The 13,608-nt window shown below is 47.0% G+C and overlaps 1 protein-coding gene across 1 annotated transcript in view; it reads left to right on the top strand.

The window, feature by feature from the left end:
- The window catches only part of LOC115481409 (probable ATP-dependent RNA helicase DHX58), a 34,837-nt gene that overhangs the window by 9,658 nt on the left and 11,571 nt on the right, over positions 1-13,608 (top strand). The window contains exon 5 of the mRNA XM_030220496.1: positions 12,850-12,940. Coding sequence (XP_030076356.1) covers positions 12,850-12,940 — 91 coding nt within the window. The remainder of the gene's footprint in view (positions 1-12,849; positions 12,941-13,608) is intronic.

The raw sequence follows: 13,608 nt of genomic DNA, 5'->3' as shown, positions 1-13,608 counted from the left end.
TATTTGAAGGCGAGTTACATTCAGGTACAATAGGTTCTCTGTCCTCAAAGGGCTTATGACAAGAAGAGCCAAGTGGTTAAAGCAGTGGGCTAAGAGCTAAGAAAGCCAGGTTCAAATCCCGCTGCTGTTCCTCGTGACCCTGGGCAAGTCACATTACCCTCCGCTGCCTCAGGTACAAATATAGGGTCCTTTTATTAAGCTGTGGTAAGCACCAAAGCGTGCTTATCGAAGCAAAAAGGCCAGCCGCAGAGCATGCTCAGACGTCCCATGGTAATTTTGTGATCGTGCACACTTCCCACGCGCTAAAATGTAAATTTTATTTTTAGGACTGGAGGGAGCTTGGGAGCAGGAAGTAGGCATATTACCCGGGATTCTTAATTTTCGCGTGGAAATCGAAGCATATTCCATATCCCCGTGGGGGGGGGGGGGGGGGGCTGAGCAGCTGGGCTCTTCAGCTTGGAGAGGGGCGGCTGGGGGGAGATATGATGGAGGTCTATGGGGTAGTGAGTGGAGTTGAGCGGGTGGATGTGGAGCGTCTGTTTGCTCTTTCCGGGAATGCTGGGACTGGGGGGCATGTGATGAGGCTGCAGTGTGGTGGGTTTGGAACGAGTCGGAGAAAATTTTTCTTCACTCAGCATGTGGTTGGACTCTGGAGTTCATTGCCAGGGGGTGTGGTGGGGGCGTTGGCTTGGCGGAGTTTGAAGGGGGTTTGGACGGCTTCCTAGGGGAAAGGTCCGTGGACCGTTGTTGAATGGACTTGGGGAGAGTCCATTATTTCTGGGATGGGCAGTATAGGGTGTTTTGTGCTTTTTTGGGGATCTTGCCAAGTATATTGTGACCTGGATTGGCCACTGTTGGAAATGGGGTGCTGGGCTTGATGGACCTTTGGTCTTTCCCAGTGTGGCAATACTTATGTACTTATGTTACAGGGAGAGGTTTTTTTGCATTTTTAAGATTGGGTCTGGGCACCATAGGTGATTCCTGCGTCCCTGTCTTTTTTATCAGCTGATATTGGAGACCTTAAGTTTGTTACCCTTAGGGCTTAATTCACCTTTTAAGAGGCAGTGCTTGTTTAAAGAACTATTGAGATTGTCCGTTTGTTTTGTGCAGGAAACGCGCTTATTGAAAAGGTCTGAGAAACTGGTACATAACACTTCCCATATATGTTTTTGCCTCTTTACTTTTGCAAAAAAAGAGAGGGGTGGGAATTTTGATCTCCCACATGCTTTCACCCAGTGGCGTAGCCAGACTGCCAATTTTGGGTGGGCCTGAACCCAAAGTGGGTGGGCACAAAATTTTCTCTCTACCCCCCCCTCCCCCAGCAAAATTTAGTCACGCTAATCAGATGCATTTTTCACACAGGGTAAAGTGCTGCTTTTCAGTGCATCAGATTTCAGACAAATTATTTAATAGCCTAATCCTTTTCAGTGAGCTTTCAGAGGCCAAACCCTCCTGCCTCAGTCAGTATAATGCGCCCTGTAACATAAGTACATAAGTTTGCCACACTGGGAAAGACCAAAGGTTCATCAAGCCCAGCACCCTGTTTCCAACAGTGGCCAATCCAGGTCACAACTACCTGGCAACATCCCAAAAAAGCACAAAACACCCTATACTGCCCATCCCAGAAATACTGGACTCTCCCCAAGTCCATTCAACAACGGTCTAACGTTTGGCAATTAAAATTTAATGCGAAGAAATGCAAAGTGATGCACTTAGGGAGTAGAAATCCAAGGGAGACGTATGTGTTAGGCGGGGAGAGTCTGATAGGCACGGACGGGGAGAGGGATCTTGGGGTGATAGTATCTGAGGACCTGAAGGCGACGAAAAAGTGTGACAAGGCGGTGGCCGTAGCTAGAAGATTGCTAGGCTGTATAGAGAGAGGAGTGACCAGCAGAAGAAGGAGGTTTTAATGCCCCTGTATAAGACGTTGGTGAGGCCCCACCTGGATATTGTGTTCAGTTTTGGAGGCCGTACCTTGCGAAGGATGTTAAAAAAATGGAAGCGGTGCAAAGAAAAGCTACGAGGATGGTATGGGATTTGCGTTCCAAGACATATGAAAGAACTTGCGGACCTGAACATGTATACCCTGGAGGAAAGGAGGAACAGAGGTGATATGATACAGACGTTCAAATATTTGAAAGGTATTAATCCGCAAACGAATCTTTTCCGGAGATGGGAAGGCGGTAGAACGAGAGGACATGAAATGAGATTGAAGGGGGGCAGACTCAGGAAAGATGTCAGGAAGTATTTTTTCACAGAGAGGGTGGTGGACGCTTGGAATGCCCTCCCGCGGGAGGTGGTGGAAATGAAAACGGTAACAGGAATTCAAACATGCGTGGGATCTGCATAAAGGAATCCTGTGCAGAAGGAATGGATCCTCAGAAGCTTAGCTGAAATTGAGTGGCGGAGCAGGTGGGGGGGAAGATGGTTGGTGTTTGGGAGGCTAGATAGGGGAGGGGCAGACTTATACGGTCTGTGCCAGAGCCGGTGATGGGAGGCGGGACGGGTGGTTGGGAGGCGGGAAATACTGCTGGGCAGACTTATACGGTCTGTGCCCTGAAAAGGACAGGTACAAATTCAAGGTAAGGTATACACATAGAGTTTATCTTGGGCAGACTAGATGGACATGCAGGTCTTTTTTCTGCCGTCATCTACTATGTTACTATAACTAAGGAAGGAAGTATTGGCTCGCTGAAACTTCATTAACACAGTACCATATTACTTTATCCTAAATTAAAAATAAAATTATTTTCTTTACCTTTCTTGTATGGCCATTTACTTTTTCTCATTGTGTTGCTCCCAGTCTCTAGATTCTGCTTTCCTTCGTTTCCGCTTAACTCTTCTGCCAGGGTTTCCTGGCCATTTCTCATTTTTCTTCTCCTTTTTCTTTGCTTCTTCAATATTTTCTGCCTCTCTCTGTGTCCAGATTTAATTCATTCTTACTATCCATTCTTTAATTTCCTTCATCTACTTATGGCTTTTCATCTTTTTCTCACCCTTGTTCTCCCCATGCCCTTCCTCTTATTCTCCAATCTTTCACCTTTCCATGCAGCAGCTCTCCTCTTTCTCTCCCCATCCTTCTACCCATCTACCCTCTCTCTGATTCCTTCCATCTAATGTTCTCTCCCTCCTTCTAACAAGTGTCTCTCTACCCTTTTCTGTTCAGTGTCCCTTCTCTCTCCACATCCTTCCAGTCTCTCCCCTTTGTCTCTGCATCCTTTCATCCTTCTCCCCTCTTTCTCTCCCCATCCTTCCTTTTTCCCTCTTTCTCTGCCATCCTCCAATCTGTTTTCCCTCTTTCTCTCCCCAATCTTCCGTTTTCCCTCTTATCCTCTGCAATCCTTCTATTTTCCCTCTTTCTCTGCCATCCTCCCATCTGTTTTCCCCTCTTTCTCTCCCCAATCTTCCGTTTCCCTCTTTCTCTGCCATCCTCCCATCTGTTTTCCCTCTTTCTCTCCCCAATCTTCCGTTTTCCCTCTCTCTGCCATCCTTCCATCTGTTTTCCCACTTTCTCTCCCTATCCTTCCGTTTTCCCTCTTTCTCTGCCATCCTCCCATCTGTTTTCCCTCTTTCTCTCCCCATCCTTCTGTTTTCCCTCTTTCCTCTGCCATCCTCCCAGCTGTTTTCCCTCTTTCTCTCCCCATCCTTCAGTTTTCCCTCTTTGGCCATCCTGCCATCTGTTTTCCCCTCTTCTCTCCCCATCCTTCTGTTTTCCCTCTTTCTCTGCCATCCTCCCATGTTTTCCCTCTTTCTCTCCCCATCCTTCTGTTTTCCCTCTTTCTCTGCCATCCTCCCATCTGTTTTCCCTCTTTCTCTCCCCATCCTTCCATTTTCCCTCTTTCTCTGCCATCCTCCCATCTGTTTTCCCCTCTTTCTCTCCCCATCCTTCCGTTTTCCCTCGTTCTCGGCCATCCTCCCATCTGTTTTCCCTCTTTCTCTCCCCATCCTTCCGTTTTCCCCTCTTCTCTGCCTGCCATCCTCCCATCTGTTTCCCTCTTTCTCTCCCCATCCTTCCGTTTTCCCTCTTTCTCTGCCATCCTCCCATCTGTTTTCCCTCTTTCTCTCCCCATCCTTCCGTTTTCCCTCTTCCTCTCCCCATCCTTCCGTCTGTTTTCCCTCTTTCTCTCCCCATCCTTCCGTTTTCCCTCTTTCTCTCCCATCCTTCCGTTTCCCCTCTTTCTCTGCCATCCTCCCATCTGTTTTCCCTCGTTCTCTCCCTCCTTCCGTTTCCCTCGTTCTCTGCCATCCTCCCATCTGTTTTCCCTCTTTCTCTCCCCATCCTTCCGTTTTCCTCTTTCTCTGCCATCCTCCCATCTGTTTTCCCTCTTTCTTTCCCCATCCTTCCTTTTCCCCTCTTTCTCTGCCATCCTCCCATCTGTTTCCCCCTCTTTCAGCGTCTCCCCATCCTTCCGTTTCCCTCTTTCTCTGCCATCTTCCCACCTGTTTTCCCTCTTTCTCTCCCCATCCTTCCGTTTTCCCTCTTTCTCTCCCCATCCTTCCGTTTTCCCTCTTTCTCTGCCTCCTCCCTTCTGTTTTCCCTCTTTCTCTCCCCATCCTTCCGTTTTCCCTCTTTCTCTCTGCCATCCTCCCCATCTGTTTTCCTCTTTCTCTCCCATCCTTCCGTTTTCCCTCTTTCTCTGCCATCCTCCCATCTGTTTTCCCTCTTTCTCTCCCCATCCTTCCGTTTTCCCTCTTTCTCTCCCCATCTTCTTCCGTTTTCCCTCTTTCTCTCCCCATCCTTCCGTTTTCCCTCTTTCTCTGCCATCCTCCCATCTGTTTTCCCTCTTTCTTTCCCTTTCTTTCCCCATCCCTTCCTTTTTCCCTCTTTCTCTGCCATCCTCCCATCTGTTTCCCCTCTTTCTCTCCCCATCCTTCCGTTTTCCCTCTTTCTCTGCCATCCTCCCACCTGTTTTCCCTCTTTCTCTCCATCCTCCCATCTGTTTTCCCTCTTTCTCTCCCCATCCTTCCGTTTTCCCTCTTTGCCATCCTGCCATCTGTTTTCCCTCTTTCTCTCCCCATCCTTCCGTTTTCCCTCTTTCTCTGCCATCCTCCCATCTGTTTTCCCTCTTTCTCTCCCCATCCTTCCGTTTTCCCTCTTTCTCTGCCATCCTCCCATCTGTTTTCCCTCTTTCTCTCCCCATCCTTCCGTTTTCCCTCTTTCTCTCCCCATCCTTCCGTTTTCCCTCTTTCTCTCCCCATCCTTCCGTTTTCCCTCTTTCTCTGCCATCCTCCCATCTGTTTTCCCTCTTTCTCTCCCCATCCTTCCGTTTTCCCTCTTTCTCTGCCATCCTCCCATCTGTTTTCCCTCTCCCGATTCAGGCCCACCAGCCCCAGCTCCCATTGCCGGCCACTGCTGCTTTTCCTGATGAGCAGCAGGGGTGGCGCTACAAAAAGAAGAAGCGCTCAGCTGACTGAGCTGCCGCCGCCAACGTTAACAACGAGAAAAATGTAAAAAAAAAATAAAAAGCGCGGCACCGTAGGCAGCCTCGAAGCATTGGCTGCTGGCTCAGCAGGCTCCTCCCGTCTCTTACATCACTGCCCCTGGAGCAAAGCAGGGGCAGTGACGTAAGAGACGGGAGGAGCCTGCAGAGCCAGCAGCCAATGCTTCGAGGCTGCCTGTGGTGCCGCGTTTTTTTTAAAACATTTTTCTCGTCGCGTTAGCGTTGGCGCTCAGCTCAGTCAGCTGAGCGCTTTTCTTTTTGTAGCGCCAGCCCTGCTGCTCATCAGGAAAAGCAGCAGTGGCTGGCAATGGGAGCTGGGGCTGGCGCGGGCCTTGAGGAAGAGTGGGTGGGCGGGCCAGAGCTGAAATTGGGTGGGCCTGGGCCCACCCAGGCCCACCCGTAGCTACGCCCCTGATTCCAGAGTGTGGGGGCTACTCCGGAGAAGGCTCGCTTGCGGGTATCACATTGTGTAATGTCTTTTGGAGAGGGTGTAGTTAGTGAAAGTCTTTGGGAGGACCTTAGTGTCCTTGGCGGTGTGTGGAGGATCATCCTATTTTCAGGGCCATTTCCTTTCAGGGCCTTGAAGATCAGACATAGAGTTTTAAATTTAGCCCTGTATTGTACTGGTAGCCAATGAAGGTTTTGCAAAAATGGTGTGATGTGGTCACGTCGCTTGCAACCTTCTACAAGTCTTGCTGCTGCATTCTGAATCAATTGGAGCTGGTGCTGGCCCTTTGTAGTCAGACCATTGTATAGTGCATTGCAGTAATTATTATTATTTTATTTATTTTATTGTATGATCAGGAAGCCTCTGAACCAATTAAGAACATTACCTCCAACTCCGAAGTATTCTAGGATGTATAGTAATATTTCATGGTTGACCATGTCAAAAGCACTGGACATGTCAAATTGTAAGAGAAGTATGTTGTTGCCAGTTGCAATTGCTTGAGTAACTAATACTGTTTCGGTGCTGTGGTTAGCCCGAAATCCTGATTGAGAGTCGTGGAGAATTGAGAATTTGTTTAGGTAGTTGTTGGGCTGCTTGGTAACCATGCCTTCCGTTAGTTTGGTTATCAGCGGGATTGATGCTACTGGGCGATAGCTGGTTAAGTCACTTGTACTTTTCTTTGCATCTTTTGGTATAGGGGTAAGTACAACATTTCCTTTGTCCTTTGGGAAGAGTTCATTTTGTAACATATAGTTCAGATGCATTGTGAGATCTGCTGTGAGTTGTTGAGGGGTGAATTTTATAAGTTTTTTAGGGCATAGGTCTAGTTTGCAGTGGGACTTGACATATCTTCCGAGCGCTTGGGAGATGATATCATCCGAGAGTGTGTCGAAGTTGGTCCATGTTCGGTCAGCTGGATGTTCACCAGAGATTGGGTCTAAGCAGTCAAGGAGTTTTACGGAGTCGATGGTATTGATAGGTATCATGAGTCGTAACTTTACGATTTTCTCTTTGAAGTATTTTGCAAGATTGTCTGCTGATGGGGTGTCTTTGCTGTTAGAAGTAACCGGTGTAGTATTTAATAATTTGTTGACGAGTTGGAAATGTTTATGTGTATCCATGTAGTCTGGTCCAATTTTAATTTTGTATATGATCTTTTAGTTTGTCTAATGGTGTATTTGTATTTTCTTTGTAGTTGCTTCCAGGCGTTGAGCGTGGAGTTGTCTTTCCTTTTATTCCATGCTCGTTCTAACCTTCTAATTTGTGTTTTTAATTTTTTTCAGTTCTTCACTGAACCAAGGTATTGAGTTCTCTCTATGTAAGGTTCTGGTTTGAAGTGGTGCTATTTTGTCTAGTATGCTTCTACATCTATTGTCCCATTCTTGAAGAAATTGGTATGAATCCGTTAATGCTGTCCATTCGTTATTATAGAATTGTTGCCAGAATGTTAATGGGTCTATTTTACCTCTCGTGGTATAAGTTAATTGTTCTTGTTTGTGATGTAAATCTTTTATACGCCATTGAAGGGAAAGGTTTGCTTTGTAGTGGTCGGACCATGGTATAGCTGTCCACTTTACATCTGTTAGCGCGTGTATGTAATGATGTCTAGTAAGTGTCCTTTAGTGTGAATTGACTGCATATTTGGCCAGTGAAGATCCCACAGTTGCAAGAGATCCTTGCATTCGCACACGTTTCGTGAGTTAGGATCCTCAAGATGAAGGTTGATATCCCCTACTATAAGAAGGTTGGAGATGTGTTCGATATAAAGTCCATAAAGTGTTTTTTGCAATCCTGCCAGTTACCTGGTGGTCTATAAAACAGAACTACATTTAGGTGGTCATGCAGGGTTAGATGATTGATTCTGAGGCAATTTCAAGTTGGGGAAGTATGGATTCGGTTATAGTTGTAACGATGAAGTGGGATCTATAGCTATCCCTCCTCCTCTTTTCCCATTCCTTGTCCAGTGGGTAATTCTGTAACCTGGGGGGCATAGATCTAAAATTATGGGGTCTTTAAGGTCATGAATCCAGGTTTCACTTATGAATAGAAGATCTAGGTTATCTGTTGTGATCCAGTCTGTTATTGTCGATGTTTTATTAACTACTGATCTGGCATTTATGTAACCTAGTTGGATCAATTGGTAGGGTTCGGTTGGGGACGAAGATGTATTCATTTTTATTAGTTGTCTATCCTCTTGGTATCTGGGTTTGTTGTGTCCTTTCCTTTCCGTTGATTGTGCCCATGTGTGGGAGGTTTTCCTTTTAATTGGCTGTTATTCTTTTGGACAGGTGCATTGTTTTTGGGTTGTCTGCAGGGTTTGTGTACTGTGGGTAAGTTATTGTCTGTGAGAGGGGTTATCAATGCATGGTAGATTAGGGGAAGAAAATAGATTATTAAGAGCAATTTGTTAATGTTCATGTTAGCGTTGAATGTAAGTTACAATAGGAGCTGAGGGAAGTATTGGTTGACATTGCAAAGTGGTAGTGCCTGATGAAGATTGCCGTCAGTAGTGGAATTCGATGTAGTGCAGTGTGGTGCAGTAGTAAATGAAAATTGATGGTAATTAGTGAAATTCAGCATAATGCAGTATGGTGCGGTGGAAGTAGTTACAGGCCTAGAAGTCAGTAATATAGGTAAGTATTACTATTCAGTATAGTGCAATAGGATGCAGAATAGCATTTAGAGGTCTACAGTCAGCGGGTCTGAAGGCAGCAAGTCTAAAGTTGGCGGCTGCCTGATCAGCTGTGAGTTATTTTCGACCTGTGATGCATTACAAACAGTTAAATACATTAGTAGTTTATGGGAGTTTACAATAACTAGTGCAATGCAGTAAAAGGCAGTGGAATACAGTAGAAGCAGTTAGTACCATGCAGTAGAGGCAGTAGTAACATAGTAGATGACGGCAGAAAAAGACCTGCATGGTCCATCCAGTCTGCCCAACAAGATAACTCATATTTGCTGCTTTTTGTGTATATCCTACTTTGATTTGTACCTGTGCTCTTCAGGGCACAGACCATATAAGTCTGCCCAGCACTATCCTCACCTCCGCTAGTATAATTCAATATAATATAGTATGATATAATAGAAGCAGATTAAAGTTCAGTACCATCAATACAGGACCATAGGTGTTGATGAAAAGTCGATGGATTATTCAGTAATTCTTGTTGTAGATACCTTCAATGCAATTGTGTTCCAAAAGTGGATATCAAAGTCAGATGATCATTGTAGATAAGGACTCAGACGTCCTTAATTCAATACCGCTTGCGAGTTGTGGTTCTGTCCGTTGTTCCAACGGTCGGATGTACACGTGGTCGCTTGGTCATTTATTTGGGATCATCTGCTGGATTCGGCGTTAATCAACTTTTGCTTCGTCTATAACCTTTTATCGGCTCGTTTCTGTGGTGGGTGTCCAGTTTACCAGTGCTCTTTTTGTTGGTGTAGATGTGCGAGTGGGCGCCAGGATCTATGGGCTGCATGTGGTTTGGGGCAGAAGGAAGCTGCGTGTGCTCACAGCTCGTTGAAGGGTGAATGCCGCGGTCAGCTGGTTGTAGCAGTGTTGCCGTTCAGTCCTCAGATGCACCTTCGAGTAACTGATGCTCGGTCAGTGATGTTAGGGTGGGTGCCGGGCCGGCTGGCAATGCTGTGGTTGATGGATCAGCAGGTTCCCGCTGGCTGGTTCTCGTTGGTTCGCGGCAGGCTGTACGGAGCGGATGGGATTGTTCGATTCCGCTCCCCTGCTGGTGAGTTCGAAGTTGGGAACTGATGCTAAGGCCAGGCAGGGCTGCGTTGTGTTCCCGGGTCTTGGAGGAAGGTTGCGGTCCAGTCGCGATGGCCCATTTCCAGGGGACGCACATGGAGAGGCTTGGTCCAACTTCACTACAAGGGTTAAGAAGGTACAAGGCACTTACCCTCGTAGGTTCCCAAGTAGGTCTGTCGATCGGGCCAGGTGATAACTGCTGTTGGGTTGTTGATCTCGGGTTTGGTTGAGGGTTGCACGAGGAAGTCATGGCCGATCTTTGATGTCTCATGGAGACCCGAACGGAGGGCGTCCTTAAGATCGGTTGATTCGCTCGGTAACACCGCGGATCGGGTCAGGCTGTAGCCGCTGTCGATCTATCAGCCTCGGGCCACTTGAGGGTCCTCCGGTCGTTTTAGCTGGATTTCCAGCTAAGAGTTGCTTCTGTGACCCTTAGGTTGCGGGCCATCAGTCTTGATGTTACCATGGCATGCACAACTGGGATAAGATTTACCTTCTCGATGTAAGGAGAGAGGCAGCATAGCTGTCAAAAATAGTAGAAGCAGCTCTTGAAGGTTGCTTGGATTTGGGGAATCAGAGTAAGTGTTGAATCAAGGTTCCTGACTTGTGATTTGAGAGGGAGTTCATACTTCCCAATGTTATGTTTCTGCTAGCAGGTTGAGGAGAGGCTGGAACCCACTCTACTATGGGTTGGGGAGGGGCTGGAAACCTCTCTGCTAGGGTAGCTGGGTGGGACTTGAGCTGACTTCTGCAGCTCAGACCTCAGTAGCCAGGATCTATTTTTAGCTGCAGCTTTAGGGTTAGGTCTTTCCTGCTGTAAGCCTCTTATCTTATCTCTGCTTGGAGAGCTGTTGCTCTGTGGGAGGGAGGACTCTGTTGCCTCTCTCTCTTTGTGTTCTCTAGTGCTGTTTGTCATTTGTTCTGTGTCCCATTTTGTGTTTGTTTTCTCAGCATGTGGTTAATTGGCTTCCCCCTGCAGCTGGGCTGTGTGCTCTGGTTGATGTGGTTCCACCTCTTTCTCTGGGGTTAGTGTGCTGTGTTAACCCTTTGGTCTCTGTGTCTGGCTGTGTGAGTTTTGTGCCCAGAAGTCTTTGCTCTGGCCAGTACTCCTTTTGCTTATAGTGCTGGGTTCTGTCTGCTCTGTCCTGCCTGTCAGTTTGGTTCAGCTCAGTGGCGTAGCCATGGGTGGGCCCAGGCCCACCCAGTAGCAGCATACATATGGGGTGGCTGGCAGGGATCCCCAAGCCCCACCAGTCGAAAACTCCCAACAAGTGTCCCTCCTGCATACCTTGTAAGTAGCAGTGAGCAGTGACATACATACTGCTCGCACCGGCCCCATAGCCTTCCCTCTGATGTATTTCTGCCTATGCGGAAACAGGAAGTTGCATCAGAGGGAAGGGTGTGGGGCCAACATGAGCAGTGCGTATTAGTTGCTGCTTGCTGCTGGTGAAAATCTGCTATTTAAAAGGTATACGGGAGAGGGGGGATGTTTGAGAGACCATATGGCATGGAGGCGAGAGAAGGAGAGACCAAATCACCTGTTGGATGGGGCGAGGTTCTTCTGCCCACCCATCTGGCTACGCCCCTGTCTGGAATGCATTGCCTGAAAGGCTGAGCTTAACACAAGACTACCTCTACTTCAGGAAGCAGGTGAAAGCTTGGCTCTTCAACCAGGCCTTTAATGGAAGAAGTAACTAACTTGTTAGTCTCACTCACACACACAAGGATTGACTCAGGCTGCCCATACTGCAGCGGGACATGTTTATCCACTCCTACCCTAGCTGAGATATTTAACCATCTCTCTGACCTCACGGCCAACTTTCTTCAAATCAATCACCTTACTTTCTAATTCTTCCTACTTTCTTAACCATCTATATGTTACAACTTTGCCTTACCCTTCACTACCAATTATAATGTTCTATTACATATTGTGTTGACATTGTAAGTAGTATACTATGCCATACTTTATATTCTTAGTTAAATATTTTTACTGCTGTAATTGCCTATTGCTCATGTTTGATCTATTCTTACTGTACACCGCCTTGAGTGAACTCCTTCACAAAGGCGGTAAATAAATCCTAATAATTAATAAAATATTGTTACGCTGTTAACAAAATTATAAATTTTATGTTAAACTGTACCTGTTGTATACTGCCTTGGGTTAATCTCTTCGTAAAGGTGGTTAATAAATCCCAATAAATAAATAAATAAACTCACCTTGAGACAACTGAAAAGGGTATGAGCTGAATAAAAAAATAAGAATAAGAACCTGAGCAATGGAGGGTGAAGTGACTTGCTCAGAGTCTGAAGAAGCTGCTGTAGTCACTAGGCTGGCCCTCTAGTTGACACCTTAAAATGACAGATGGTAGGTCAGTGGATTGGAGTGGAGAAGTGGCCTAGTGGTTAGGGTGGTGGACTTTGGTCCTGGGGGAATGAGGAACTGAGTTCGATTCCCACTTCAGGCACAGGCAGCTCCTTGTGACTCTGGGCAAGTCACTTAACCCTCCATTGCCCCATGTAAGCCCCATTGAGCCTGCCATGAGTGGGAAAGCGCGGGGTACAAATGTAACAAAAATAAAATAGATACTACTGGAGATTCTACATGGAATGTTGCTACTATTGGAGATTCTACATGGAATGTTGCTATTCCACTAGCAACATTCCATGTAGAAGGCTGCGCAGGCTTCTGTTTCTGTACGTGCAGGACGTCAGACTCACAGAAGCAGAAGCCTGCGCGGCCACATTGGTGATCTGCAAGGGCCGACTTCTACATGGAATCCATGTAGAATCTCAAATACTACTACTACTTAACATTTCTAGAGCGCTACTAGGGTTACGCAGTGCTGTACAAATTAACGAATCCATGTAGAATCTCAAATAGTAGCAACAGTGGAGGAGTGGCCTAGTGGTTAGGGTGGTGGACTTTGGTCCTGGGGAACTGAGGAACTGGGTTCGATTCCCACTTCAGGCACAGGCAGCTCCTTGTGACTGGGCAAGTCACTTAACCCTCCATTGCCCCATGTAAGCCGCATTGAGCCTGCCATGAGTGGGAAAGCGCAGGGTACAAATGTAACAAAAATAAAATTATGTGCTGGATAGAGGGTTTTCTTACATTTCTTGTCTGGGCTGTTTAGAACATAAGCTTTTAAGTGAGACCTTATCTCTACAGCTACTAATCGTTTCTGCTTTATTATTTCTTGTAGAACTTACTACAAAGTGTCTGCACCTATACCTCTCGCAAAAAAGATGGAAGATTGGATACCAGGAGGAGAAATAAGCTGTCGATGTGGCCAGGTGAGTTCCAAATATTGTAAAACCCATAGAGAGGGATATGAACAGTCTCCCTGCTGAGTTTACCCTTTAAAAGGTCTTGCCTAGCTGGTACTCAGGGTACTTCAGCACCTGTGGAGTTCACAGGTACAAACTCCATAACTGGGAGTGCCAACATGCCAAGTCACACGCATTCAGGCATCTTCTCCAGCTCACATGCCTAAGTGCCATGAACTGACACGTTGGCTCCCTGCCTCCTCCAGCAATCTGGCATCTTCATGCTTCATTACCTAATGCCATAGCCCGGCATCTCCCAATTTCTCCCCCCCCCCCCCCCCCCCATAGTCCTCCAAACTTGCTTATACCAGTAGTGTTGCAGAGACACATCTTCCAGCTGGTGTGGGGCCTTTCTTCTGCTGTGTCCCACTTCCTTTGACGCTACTTTCAAGGCAGTGGAAAACACTGGACTAGCAGGCGGCAGAGTCTTTTCAGCGCTACCAGCAGAAGCAAGTTTGGAGAACCACATGGGTGGGGAGCAGAGAAAGTGAGAGATGCCAGGAAGTGGGAGTAGGGGAAGGAAAGGGAGAGTGTGTCAGGGAAAGGAGAGGAGGAGATACTGGGCCAGGGGGGAGGACAGAAATAGATGCTGGGACGGTGGTAGGGGGAGAGGTGCCAGGATGGGGGAGGTGGTA

The sequence above is a fragment of the Microcaecilia unicolor genome, chromosome 12, assembly GCF_901765095.1.
Source record: "Microcaecilia unicolor chromosome 12, aMicUni1.1, whole genome shotgun sequence".
In the NCBI taxonomy this organism is placed as follows: Eukaryota; Metazoa; Chordata; class Amphibia; order Gymnophiona; family Siphonopidae; genus Microcaecilia; species Microcaecilia unicolor.
Note: the sequence above shows the minus strand (reverse complement) of the source record. Positions and strands in the feature narration are given on the sequence as shown.